The following is a 13,346-nucleotide window of genomic DNA, read 5'->3' on the forward strand; positions in this document are numbered from 1 at the left end:
GGCTACGGTGTGCTTCCCCTCCCCGTTTCTGAAGGCCAAGGCTACAGTGTGGCGCATTGAAGGGCAGACCCTCTGGTCCCTGCCGCTGGCCTCCCTGCGCAGGCCCCCCTGCTGGGCAGGACTGCCTCTGCGCAGATGAGCCTTGGTAAAGAGCGGTCCGATCGCACACACTCCCTTGTGCAAGCACCCTTGCTGGCTCTGGGTCAGGGCTCTCGCCCCCGGCGCTGTTGACACTGGGCTGGGTTGGGCTCTTTAGCTGTATCTCTGGCTTCTACCCACGAGCTACAGGGAACATCTCGCCCCTGTTCCAGTTTTGAGAACTGAAATATATCAGACATCTCCAAGTGCCCCCCAGAAGACAAAATCACCCCAAATCAAGGACCGCTGTCTTAGACGGTCAAAGGAAGTCCTGGCACTCCAGGTGCTCACTGTCTGTCTCTGGCCTCCCCCCCCCCCCGTCTCCTGGCCCAACCAGCACCCTCACTGACCTCACTCCCAAAACAGGTTCCTGCCCTTCCTTCCTCCCTGCAGTTCACCCGTCTCCCTTTCTGCCAGTCCAGCAGTGGTCGCCTAGCGCAGTGCTGGGCCCCCTGGGAAGGAAAAAGATTAAAAAAAATCATGGTTCAGCTATGAACTGCTGACAGTCTGAAACACAAAACCCGACTGTAATTAAAAGCAGGACAAAATTAAGTTTCATACAGTTTGTTGTAGGAGTTGAGCAGAAAGACATTTCATTTGGGATTTAGAAAATATATCCCTGAGCAAGGGACTTTGAAGTTGGGCCTCAAAGGAGGGGTAGGATACTGAGGCTGGCCGAGGAGGAGCTGCCCTGGGAGAGGCGCCTGTGCACAGAGGGAAACAGACCTGGTCTGGTGGATGTCGTCTCTGGTGTGTGGGCTCCGTGGGGGGACATGATGCGAGGTGGGGCTGGGCTGCGAGTGTGGGAAGGAGCCGGTGTCTGAGAGGCCGCAACATCCCCTTCAAGGGGGAGTCGGCCTGTAGGTGGCCAGCAGGTTTGGGCGGCCATAGGCCCACCTTCCTGCGCAGGCCTTGGACAAACAAGGTGTTCCAGGCCCTGGCCGTGGTGCCCAGGTGAAAGGACACCGGGACCGAAAGGGACACGGTGACCTCCTGAGCACTGAGAAAGCCAGAAGGGCAGCTCTGGGTCCTAAGGAACACCACTGGGTCATGGGCTCACGTCTTCTCTAGAAATGACGTAAGGGTGGTGAGCCAGGTGTGGGGCTTGGTCCTCAGAGAGCACGCGCAAGTGGGGAGGGACCCTGGGTGATGAAAGGAAAGATGGGGTTCCCTCCTGGGTGCTCCTTTCTTCTCGTTTCCCCAGGAATCCCAACTACCCTCACGAGTTCTCCAGGAAGGCGCCTGAGTTTGCCGTCCCCTGGCCTGACTTCGTCCCCCGAGATGGTGGAGAGACCTACAAGGAGCTCAGTGTCCTGCTCCCCAATCGGCAGGGCCTGAAAAAGGCCGACTGCTCCTTCTGGTCCAAGTACATCCGGTCTCTGAGGGCCTCGGCAGGTAGGGAGCCAGGAGCGGGTGGGGCCAGGCGGGGCCGGGCGGAGGGCGGTCCTCACACACACTGAGCTCGCTGTGCCCTGGGTCCATGTGAGTGCACTGGAGCCGCAGGTCACCGGGGTGCCATTGTCACTGCCTTTCCCATGAGGAGTTCAAGGTCTGGCCGGGAGGGGTGGGGCGGCACTCCTCCTTGTTGATGACTTCCTGTTCTGCTGTGGGATGGGAAGGGGAGAGAGAGAAAACATGGGGGGACCAGGGTGGGAGGGCTGCGGGGGCTGAGTGGGGGACACCTGCAACATTGGCGTGGGCAGGAGAGACAAGATCGTGGACCTCACGCTCGCTGCCCTGGGAGGCTGGGTGAAGCATCCTGGAGAGAGGTTTCTAGCCAGGGGAGAAGTGGGAATTTCACCTCTTCCTGTTGAAGAGAACTTCCTGTTGTAAAGGCACTAAGGACAGAAAAATGAATCATAATGAGGCTCTGGGAGTATAGAGGTCAGCACAGTGCCCTTATGAAGCTTCCAGAAGAGCCAGGGAGTGAGTGACATAAGCCAGTGAATGTTCTCTAGCTTTCCTGGTGCTGTGATGGAAGTCTGCCCCCAAACTAGTGAGACAGCAAAGGAGGGAGGGCTCACTTCTCCCCAGAGGGTCTGGGAAGGCTTCCTGGAGGAGGTGATACTCGGGCTGAGGTTTTCACCATGACAGGATCTCTGCAGATGGGGAAGGTAGGAGTGGCGCCCTAAGCAGGGAGGTGACCTTGTTCAATATATGGTTTAGACTCTCAACTGTACTTTTATCTTCCAAGGCCACGTGGTTCTCTGTTGATGATCCCAAGTCCCATGGTGCCCTTAGCACAGCCCTAGAGCTGTGTGACCAGTCTGGTGCCCCACCCCAGAAATGTCCTTCTGGAGGGCATTTGTCGGGAACTCCCATCAGAGGCTAGGGTCTCTTGGGGCCAAAGGGAAAGGGACAAGGGAGGAGAAGTCCTGATCCAAGTTGGACCAGCCTTGCCTCTCCTGTTTCAGATGAAGCCGAGGAAGGGCCGTCAGCAGGGAGTGAAGAGGAGGACCAGCCGGCTGGCTCTGGGCTGACAGAAGGCCTCCTGGGTCTCCCAGAGTTAGGCTCCAAGAGCTACAGCAAGTGACCGGCCCCTGAGATCGCCCGCCCGCCCTGCCAGCCCCACCCCAGGCTGCCACCCTGGCACCTTATTCTCCAACACAGCCCCTGACTTTCAATAAAGTGTCTACAAGCAGAGAAGCATTGGTGACTCAGATTTGTTAATTCAGGGCAATCCTTGGGAGACACCAAATTAGATCTTAATACTGTTCCTGAGGTTTGAATCCCAGGCTGCTGTTTCCTTCCAACAAATGTTTACGGAGCATCCTCTGTGCTGGGTGCTGGGGAGGCCAGGACCCTGCCCTCCAGAAGGAAAGAAAGGCAGGTAAACAGACATTTACAGTGACACAGGGAAGGGGATTGATCAAGGGCAGGCCCCAGGGGACAGAGTCTCAGCTGTGTATTAGAAAGAATGCTCTTGTGAAGGCTCCAGAATGGAGGCAGGAGACCAACTTGGGCTGGGACAATATTCTGAGCGACAGACACTGAGTTCTGAATGGGGGCAGTGAGGGTAGAGATGGGGGAAGGCACGGACCCAAGAACCCTTTATGAAGTAGAATTGACAGGACCCGGTAGAGCATGAGAGGATGTAGGGGTAAGGATGCAGAATTATTACCTGGCTTTTGGTTGACCTGGGTTCCCAGATAAATAGCTGATTTCATCCTTCACCCTCCTGAGGGACACACTTAATGAAGACAAATCTTCTGTTACTTTCTGTTTAAATCTCTCTCTCTGCCCCCCATTATACGTTCACACAAGTCACCCAAAGTCAAAGCAGGTGGAGCCAGTTAACAATCTGTCGTTTGCACAGCATCTCATGAGATGTGTTTACACACATCATCTCATCTGAATTCAAAAGTCAGTGAATATTCATATGTTGGAACTATCGCCTCTATTTTCTAGATAGAAGCTGAAGGTTGGAAAGGCTGTGTTGTGCCTAAATTCACACAGGGACAAGGTAGAGGATTAGAGTTCTACTCAGGTCTTCTGATTTCTCTGCTTTTTTGCACTTTCTGGCCATCCAATAAGCCTATAGGCACATCATGTGTCCTATAAAACCTGCTGATATCACTGAAAACCCCAGGTAACCTCTAACCTCCATTATAAGCTCTTTTCACTAGGATGGTTCCATGTAAGTATGGTTCCAAGTACAGTGCCTTAACTAAAGGATATTCCCAGAGGCAAGTGGTCCCAAGATTTATCAATGGCTTGGTGACCCATCAAGGACCCAGACCCTTTGTGGCCTTCCTCTCTGCTATCTTCAGCACATGGATTATGTCTCACTTCACTAACACGATACACTGCCACAGCTCCAGACATCACATCCCCTCCTGACAGCATCCTGTGCTGGAAGCAAGCAGGGCAGGTACAAAGGGCCTTGCCTTCAAGTGCCTCTTTCTTTTCTTGGAAAAAATCTTTCCCAGAAATTCCTAGCAGATTTCCCTTTACATCTCATTGTCTAGAAGGGAATTGTGTCCCCACTGTCAGACTAAGTCACTGACAATGGGGATTGAGCTTGCCATAATCTGATGAGACCAGGCATGACTTACTCCCTAGAGAAGGAGACTGCTATCCCAACAAAGCTGAAGTACAGTTAGTGATAAATGGAGAGACAGTTATTGGGTAAATAGCTGTCTCTTCTGCCATATAATTCATTTTTGTTCCCAAGACCATGAAAGTTGGTCCCTTCTACCCATCCTTGGGGTCATTCTTGTTTGGCCCAGAGTTGGAGTTGGCCTGAACCACCTCTTTATTCCTTCAGTCCCCAGAGTGGGCTATAAAATCAGGTGAGCACACGTGCCCTCATGGCGGAGGCCGTGGTCCTGGTGCTTCCTGGTTCCCTTAACACAGGATCAGGCTCCTGGACCTGGGGGCTCAGACAGAATGCAGGGGAGACAGCACCAGGATGCAGGACGCTGCCTTCCCAGTCCTGCTTGGCACTCTTGGGAGATCCAGAGGTGGCGGTGGTGGGGTGGTGGTGGTGCGGGGGATGAGAGATGGCAATGTGAACGCTTGGCCCAACGTTGCTGGTTTTGAAGATGGAGGAAAGGGCCCTGAGCCCAGGGATGTGAGAAGCCCCCAGAAGCTGGAAAAGGTAAAGAAATGGATTCTTCCCAAGGACCTCTAAGAAAGGAAAGCAGCTTCTGACACTTCGATGTCAGCCCTCAGCTTGCTGATCTGTAGAGCTGTAAAATGTAAATTTGTGTTGTTTTAAGCCCACACATGTGTGGTAATTTGTTACAGCAGCCATAAAAACCTGATACACTGTTGTACCTGTTCAGGGGTATATTTATCCTGCCCTTGAGGCAAACCTCAGGCATGGCTCCGTAGTTTCCCCAATAACAGGTCCAGTCCCATCCAAAATCCAAACCCCACAGTCACCATCAGCAGCCAGGGAAGTGGCTTGTTCTCGCTCTTTAACAAGCTTGCGGTGGGTGATGGACTAATGCTCGCAGAGCCGGCAGGGGCCACCCCCTTTGTAGGGCCCAGCACCGGATGCCACCTGTTACTCGTTCTCAGCCTTTGAAAACTGAGATAGAAAACATCCCATTTTAACATCCTGTCATCGTAATTCTGCCGACTTTGCAGATTCGCCCCACTGATGGAGAGTGCTAATGCGTGTGAACAGAAGACACCAAAGTGCTGTCCACAGAGCCCGGAAAGTTAACCCAATTGGGGACAGCTCTTACGCATGAGCCAGCTTGTGAGAAAGGCAGGGACAGGAAATCAGAGGGTCCAACGACCAGGCTCTCTTGACTCTTGCCCTAGAATAGCTCTCAGAAAAGTCCGGCCACAGAGACGCATGCAGTAGTCAGGCCATTGGAGCTGGAGAAGACCAGAGCCCACGTCTTGAAGAAGGAGCTGAGAGGCGCCCGCTGGGGGCCCACCGCCAGCCCTGCTGGGGCTGCTTCTGGGACTCAGGTCCAGCTCGTGGTTTAGCACATGCACTGTGGAGATGCCCCTGCAAGACCCTGTTCGGTCCCAGATGGGCTGGACCAGCCTGAACATTGTCAGGCAGCCACGATAACGTCATAACTTTCCCTCGCTCTGCTAAGGGCAGGAAAGTCACAGAACACCCAGCACCAAAGTGAGGGTCATGGAACAGTCAGGAGGTCAAGGGGGCAGTACCCCCCAGGAGACCCATAGTGACCCTGGCAATCAGTGAGACAGGAGTCGGGAAAGGAAGTGAAGAAATTCATCCTCAGCCTGGCATTAGCCTGAGTCAGCTTCCTCCCTAGCTGGAAGCAACCCAGAAAGACAGAGGGGAGTGAGGCAAGTGACTTTCTCAAAGGGAAGTTGTCAGAGGGCTGCAAGTCCCCCAGTCCCCAGCCCGTGTGCTCGGGGACTCCGAGTCCCCGCCAGAGCTGGGGAGAAGGGACAGCTCCTCCCAGACCGTGCAAGGCTGTTGAGCAATTGATCCACCGCAGGTCTGAGCACGCGAAAGTCCCGCGAGAAGCGTGGGAAAAACACATTCCTCTTCCCAAACTTTTGAGAACACAGAGGTCTCAGGTAGGGCCCATAAATCTACATCTCAATTCTGTGCCCAAGGAATTCCCTCCCTCAGCCCCTCCATCTGTCATAACCCCATTTTCCCAGCTTCTTCTTCGCAGTCTTCATCTTCCCTCGGGCCCACCCGCCTCGGCTCCCCGACCCTGGCCGCCCTGGTTACTCCTGGCAGTGTGAGTTGGTTTTCATTTGAGATTATCAACTTCATACTAGGACTGCTGATTTCCTGCTGAGAAAGATGAATGAAGATTTAGCTCACTTCCCCCACCCACCCCACCCTGCCCCTGACGCAGCCCCTCCTCACTCCCCTCCAAAAGCTCAGTAACAGTGTGATTCTTATTTCTTCTTTTGCATACTTTTGTCAATCTAAACAATATATTTTCCTATTCTATCAATTTTCCAGCAACCCCTGGCTTGGTTCTTAAATGATGAGCATGTTTGCATCCTCACACCATCTCTTCTTTTTTGCTGTCCATGCTCTTAGATTCATTTGTCCTGCAACCTAAGCCTTGCGTGCTTTGTTCCCCAGGGTACTTGCCACAACTGAGCACCAGTTAACGTCACTTACCAGCTAAAGACTTCATATATATTGTTCATAGGACGAGGCGTGGGGTAGAATTATGGGTCCTAATTTCACTCTCTGTGATACAAACCGTGGGCATTCAAAGAGGACTCTTTGTAGCCTCAAGATCAAACAGCATCTCTTTTACTATACTCCGTCAGCTTCTTAAAATCATGCTATGTTTTGGAGCAATTTCTGTTTAGACCATAATTATATAGAGCAGCTTCTTGTTTCATCCAACGCTTATGGTCACTTTCCTTTCTCTTCCTCTCTCTCTCTTTCTCCTCTCCTTCCTCCCTCCTTTTCTCTCGGTCTTTTTCATTCAAGGAATGAATATGTTTCTGTATCACCCGTAATGGGTCTCAGCCAGGTCCGGGTATTGCCGTCTTAAGGACAGGACAATATACGGCTTTTGGATTCAGACAAGAGTCTGAGTTCTGAGTCAGCAGATCTCCCCCTGAATGACCCCAACAGAACCCACCACCACCACCAACCAAAGCATTAGCCTCACCTGGAAAATGTGGACAACTCATCACTCTCCTGGCACTGCTGTGAGGCTCCCGCGAGGCAAGATAAATCAGTGCCCTGCTTAATTAGAAATTGATGGATAATAGTTGGAAGATGTTTTCATTACCAATAGATGTTTTTGTTCCGCTCTTTCCCCACTTTGGACCAGGCCATCTGCTTGGTGCTAAAGATACAAAGATGAATAGTCTTGATGCTTAAGAAGCTCCGAGTCCAGAGGGAGGCTCAGACCAACAAGCAGCAGGTCTCAGCCCAGGGCAATGAGTGTGATGTTGGAGACAAAACAGAGGTTTCAGGAGCCAGAGGGGGCACCTGAGTCAGACAGGAGAATGTTCTCCAAAAAGGTGGCCCCAGGCTGAGAGCAAAGGAGGAATAAAAATAAACCTGACCGGTGTACGATAATACCTCATTGTAGTTTTGATTTGCATTTCTCTGATAATTAGTGATACTGAGCATTTTTTTACGTATCTATTGGCCATCTGTATGTCTTCATTGGAGGAATGTTTGTTTAGGTCTTCTGCCCACTGTAGGTACACATTATTACATACAACACGGGTAAACAACAAGGTCCTACCGTACGGCACAGGGAACTATATTCAATACCTTGTAATGGCCTATAATGAAAAAGAATATGAAAAGGAATATATATGCACAACTGCATCACTATGCTGTACACCAGAAACTAACACAACGTGTAAATTGACTATACTTCAATTAAAAAAAATTTTAAATAGATTTTTTTAAAAAGCCTGGCATAGAAAGCTTAGATATGTGAGGTGTAAACTGACTATACTTCAATTCAAAAAAATTTAGAAATTTTAAAATAGATAAAAAATAAAACAAAAACAAAAAATAAAACAAGCCTAGCATAGAAAGCTTAGGCCTGCAGGGAGCTATTCTAGGCCCTCACCCTCTGTCTCTGCAGGAGCCAAAGCACAGCTGGTCCCACAATCACACAGGAGCCCTTAAGGCCTGAAAATACCTGGTGAGCTTCTGTGTTCAGGAGCTGCCTCCGTCCTGCTGGGGTCCCCCCTACCTGCCGGGGGAAGCCCCAGGTCCATTCTGAGCTCTTTGCCCATCAGCTCCCCATCCTCCCAGGGCTCCCATGGCTGCCCATCCTCCTCTACTTTGATGGTCCTGCCTCCACCCTGGCAGGTGGTCAGGTTCCTGCCCCCAAAGTGAGAGTGCATCATGTTATGCCCAGACACCGCCCCCCTGCCCCCTTCCCTCCCTCCGCCCCCTTCCCCCCTACCCAACCCCAGTCCTGATCGTGCCTGTGAGCCCGCGTTCTGGGCCTTTCCGAGGTCGGAAAGTGAGTCACAGTGGGGAAACAGACAAGTGAGGGGACTTTACCAATGAACATGGGGCCAGTGACCAATGTCTGTGGCTCTGTCGAGTACCGTTTGGCCTGTGGTGTGTCTGCCTTGAAAGGGGAGGTGGGGCCCAAAGTATGTCCAAGGCCTTTGCTGGTCCTTCTCTAAGATAATTTTTGGGATCTTCTCATGCTCTCTGTTTCTTTAGATTTAAACTGTAATTCATTCGGTCTCCTCTCCCTCAGAATGAACCCTCCACCTCCCCCCTCGCCCTTGTCCATCTGTGCCCTGACATCCTTGAGCCCAGCTGTGTGCCAGGCCCGAGGTGGGGGTGAGGAGGGAGGAAGGGCACCTGAATCCCCCTCAAGAAACAGGGCATCTGTGTGTATCTCACTGAGGAGCTGGAGCCACTCCAGGAAGAGCCAGGGAAGGGTGTTCTGGGAACAAAAAACAGCAAACCAGGACAGAGAAGAAGGCCCCCCGCTCCACCCCACCCCATCCCTGCACCAACAGCGGGGAGCAGGCCCAGGAGCTACAGGCCTGACCCTTTAGGTGGGAAGTCAGTGTGACCACAGATACCAGCCTGGGTGCCTGGACTGATACGTCCCAGAGAAGAACAAGGCAGCGTGGAAACGCTCAGAATCCAAAGTCCTCGTCCTTCTCCTCCCTTGGTTTGTTTACGTGTAAAACAGGACGAAAATGACCGACAGTGCAGGGTCGTGGGACTACAACAAAATCAGGGGCCCAGAGGCCTTGCTGCTGTCTCTGTGTGGCCTGGTTGGCTGTGAGCTGGCAGAGGGCACACCTGCCCCTTTGAACCCAGGCTCTGCACCTTGCTTGCTCTGTGTCCTAGGACAGGATACTTAACATCTCTGAGCACTTGCGGAGTGAGTGGCCGGAGCCACACCTCTCAGGGCCCTGTGAGCAGTGAAATCAGTTCGTACACACTGACGAGCGGCACATAAGAGCGTCTGCACACGCCCCTGCTCGAGAGGTGATTGTCCTGCTAAAGAATATTAGTAACTGGAGATGAAAGGCTTTTATGCCGCAGGGCTCTTTATTTCACTTTTTCTGGCGTTTTGTCATGGCCTTCTCACTTTGTTCAATAGCGAGCACGAACGCCCAATGTGCTCCCGGTCCTGTACACGTCTGCCGTCTGAAGACTGAAGCCCACAGCTCGTCACCCTTTGAAGGATGAGCTATAAATACACGAGGTCATCAGAAAGAGGAAGGAGTGCACCTGGACAGCCCAGAACATGTAAATTCGATCAGAGGAGACTTCAGGGTCTGGAGCCTGCCCAGCGCCATCGTCTCCCCTCACTTCTGCAGACAGATTCTGGGCTTCCAGGTCAGGGACCGCGGGCCAGCCGGCTCCCCGCTCCAGCGGCCTCCAGAATCCCCCTGGGGCCCCTCAGTAAGGTCACAGATGCAGACAGCCTCCAGCTCTGGGGAAGGGGGAAGTGGTCCCTGGTGGGGAGGGTCCACGGCTCAGTCCCAGTGTCCGGAGCGTCTTGAAGCTGGAGGGTCTGAAAGGAAAGAGGAAGTGAGTCCTCACTGAGCAGCATAAAAGCTGGATGATCTTAGGCACATTACTGAGCCCCTCGGACCCAGTCTTCTTATCTGTACAATGGGATGCCCTTGAACATTGGAGAAAATGTGTGACTTCATCTGACACATAGTAGATGTTCGACAGAAGTCAGTTTCTTACGCTTTCCTCTTACTAGTCACATCCTTTCCATTCTGTATGTCAAGGACTTAGGAAGTTCTCGACACACAGTGAGTGCTCAATAAATGTTTTTCAGAAGAATGAAGGAGAGCTCAGAGTTCCCCAGATTGGACAGAATTCTCACGGTGGAACCAAATCCACTGTAAGGTGTGGTAGACTGAGTAACAGTGCTGCAAATGTGGCCATGCTCTGATACCTGGAGCTTATGTGTAGGTGGTTACATGCCAGAAGGGACTTTGCAGATATGATTAAGGTTAGGGACCTTAATATAGGAAGATTTCTGGAGTATCTAGTTGAGGGGGCAGTCTAATCACTTGATGCCTTGAAAGCAAAGGAGTTTCTGTGCCTGGGGGCAGAAGAGATGCTGCGAAAGGTGAGGGCGTGGAGATTCCTAGCATGAGAAGGTTTCAACGAGCTGTCACTGCCCCTGAAATGAGGGGTGGGGGTCGGGGGCAGGGTCTACATACAAGAACGGGACAGAGGCCTCTGGAGCAAAGGGCGGCCTCTGGCTGACAGCCAGCAAGGACTTCAGTCCTACAACCATAAGGAACTAGATTCTGCCAACAACTTGAAGGCGCTTGGAAGCGAATTCTTCCCCAGAGTCTCTAGTAAGAAATGCAGACCTGAGGACAGTCTGATTTCAGCCTGGGGTGACGTGTCAGACTTCTAACCTATAGAAGCTCTGAGAGAATAAATCTGTGTTGTTTTAAGCCCATTTGCTACGTCAGCAATAGAAAACCACCACACAGAGCCTCCTGCTTAGGAAGAGGCCTGCAGAGCCGCCAAGCTTCTTGGCTACTACACGCTCTCACCGAGCATTTTGGGCACGTCCCCATCATCACTGTTCGTGGTGTCTGCTGAGAGCCAGGCATCATGCTAGTGGCTCCTACATATCTCGCTTCCCTAAACATCACACCACCCTTCAAGACATCTTACTGTGTGGCCACCAAGGTCCATGGCCCACTAGACCTTGGCCCCCTAGAGTGCCAGGCAGGTAAATTAAGACCAAGACATTTCAGCTGGGAGAATCTTAGGGGAATTTTATTAGAACTAAACATATCCCATATAATGGGAGTCCAGTAGTGTTCCAAACAAAGTCCAGATTTTCCCAAAGATCTCCCAAGCCCCATGGTGCACGGATATCCTGAATTCCTTCCCACGGCTGGTATCCCTCACAATTGCATAATAGCTCACATCCGTTTGATGGATTGTGCAGACAGGCAGGGGTCGGACAGGGAGCAGGTGGAGGAGGCTTTGCTGGGAAGACAGCTTGTTGCTACTTCCACCCTGAACTCTGATATCTTACGTAGGTCATGCCCAGCACTTGGGGGTGAAAATCCTTTAGTTGTGGTTTCACGAACCATTAAGGCAAAAGTCAACATTCTCCATTCTTCTCACACCTTTTCTTGCTCGCAGGGGCTGAAACTGGGTCAAAGATTTGGGTACATGATGGTTTAGAATGAGACATAGCCAGGGGAGGGTATAGCTCATAGAGCGCTTGCTTAGCATGCACAAGGTCCTGGGGTCGATCCCCAGTACCTCCATTAAAAAAAATCAAGGACCTCCCCACAAAGTAAATAAATAAAATGGTTACAAAATTAAAAAAAAAAAAAGCGAGACGTAGCAAATTCAATTCGCTGGACTAGAAAGAACAAAAAATGTTGCCTGGTCTTTCAGCAACCTCCCCTTCAAAGATCCCCGGGTGCCTGGGAGAGAAGGGAGGCCAGCTGATCATTTCCTCGTGAGTTCATTTCCAGTTTTAATATTAGCTCTCTGTCCTGATTTAATAATTATTTCCATCCCCCTTTTACTAATGACAGAGTAAGTTGGGAGGATTTGAGTAAGGTGCCAGGGTCTCCAGAAATGTCTGGAAGGAGAAGCTGCCCTAAGACGTGAGGAAGGGAAGATTATTTGCCATGCGCAGCAGCAAACGGTAACCCTGACCCCCTGACCGAGGCTGAGCTCTGCCAGGATTACCCTGTGCTGCTACGTGAAATTCCTCATCTCCTTCCCATGTGAAAAAATCCAGTTCACCAGAAATCCAGAGGAGTGAGAAATCCTGCCCAAGGCCACACCCTGTAAGGGGGATTTGGACCTAGAAGTCTGGCAGGAGGGCTGGAGCCCTGAACACCCATGCCAGGCTGCTTCGGAGCGATGGGAAGAGGCGGGGACCTCGCCCCAGGCTCTTTGAAGGCTGGGTTGATGTTAACCACGCAGAGGTAGCAGGGACCTGGCATGAAGCAAAGTTTGGGCTCTGCAGGCCAGGATGCTGGAGAATCATCAGACTTGACCTTGAAAATCTGCACAGTCCGGTAGACACAGTTATGATAAGGGCCTGCTCAATGGCAGAGCAGCAGTGGGCTGGGAGGACGGGGTGGGCCTGGGCATCTCAGCCCCCACGGGGGCAGAGGCTTAAAACATCCCTGCCCCCCAGGACCTCACCAGCTCCCCGTTCAACCCTGGAGCTTCTCAGGAGATGGGGGCACATTCCTATAGACTGAGCCCGGGGGAGACAGCTTCCTGTGCAGGGGACGCAGTGACTTTACCGACCACAGAGCCACCCAGCCCGACGGCAAATGACATCATAACCACAGCCAGGGGCCGACCCGCCGCGTGACATCACAGGCCCCAAATAGCTCCCACATTTGCTAGCAGTGGAGAGAGTCTGCGGGATCACCAGGACCGCCACCACCAGCCCCTGCGGCTCTTCTGGGGCCCTCCGGGGACTCCTGCCGGCTGCTGTTTAGGTCAGCTGGTGGCTGACAGCTTCCATTGCAGAGGCATAAGAACCACTGCCAAAGCAGACCAGCCAAAAAGGGAACTCAGGTTGCCCCGAAACCCGACACCCAGAGAAACCACTCACAGCATCTGGTGTGTTATATCTTTCTACTTTGTGGAATATATATATATATACACGATTTACAAATATATTCCTATAGCATATAAGTATTTACACACTTAGCCAAAAAAGGCCTGTATGCTACGTACTATTTTATAGCTAATTAATAAAAAAAAGCAAACTTTTTAATCAAATGTGGACACTTCCTGTGTCATTAATTACTCTTCCAAG

The 13,346-nt window shown here is 51.8% G+C and overlaps 1 protein-coding gene across 1 annotated transcript in view; it reads left to right on the forward strand.

Moving 5' to 3' along the window:
• TG (thyroglobulin) overlaps window positions 1-2,775 on the forward strand; it is a 203,497-nt gene extending 200,722 nt beyond the window's left edge. Inside the window, exons 47-48 of the mRNA XM_074353110.1 lie at window positions 1,343-1,533; window positions 2,553-2,775. Of these exons, the coding sequence (XP_074209211.1) occupies window positions 1,343-1,533; window positions 2,553-2,671 (310 nt within the window). The 3' untranslated portion in view covers window positions 2,672-2,775. The remainder of the gene's footprint in view (window positions 1-1,342; window positions 1,534-2,552) is intronic.
• The last annotated feature ends 10,571 nt before the right edge of the window (window positions 2,776-13,346 follow it).

Source organism: Camelus bactrianus, chromosome 25 (assembly GCF_048773025.1).
Source record: "Camelus bactrianus isolate YW-2024 breed Bactrian camel chromosome 25, ASM4877302v1, whole genome shotgun sequence".
Classification (NCBI taxonomy): domain Eukaryota; kingdom Metazoa; phylum Chordata; class Mammalia; order Artiodactyla; family Camelidae; genus Camelus; species Camelus bactrianus.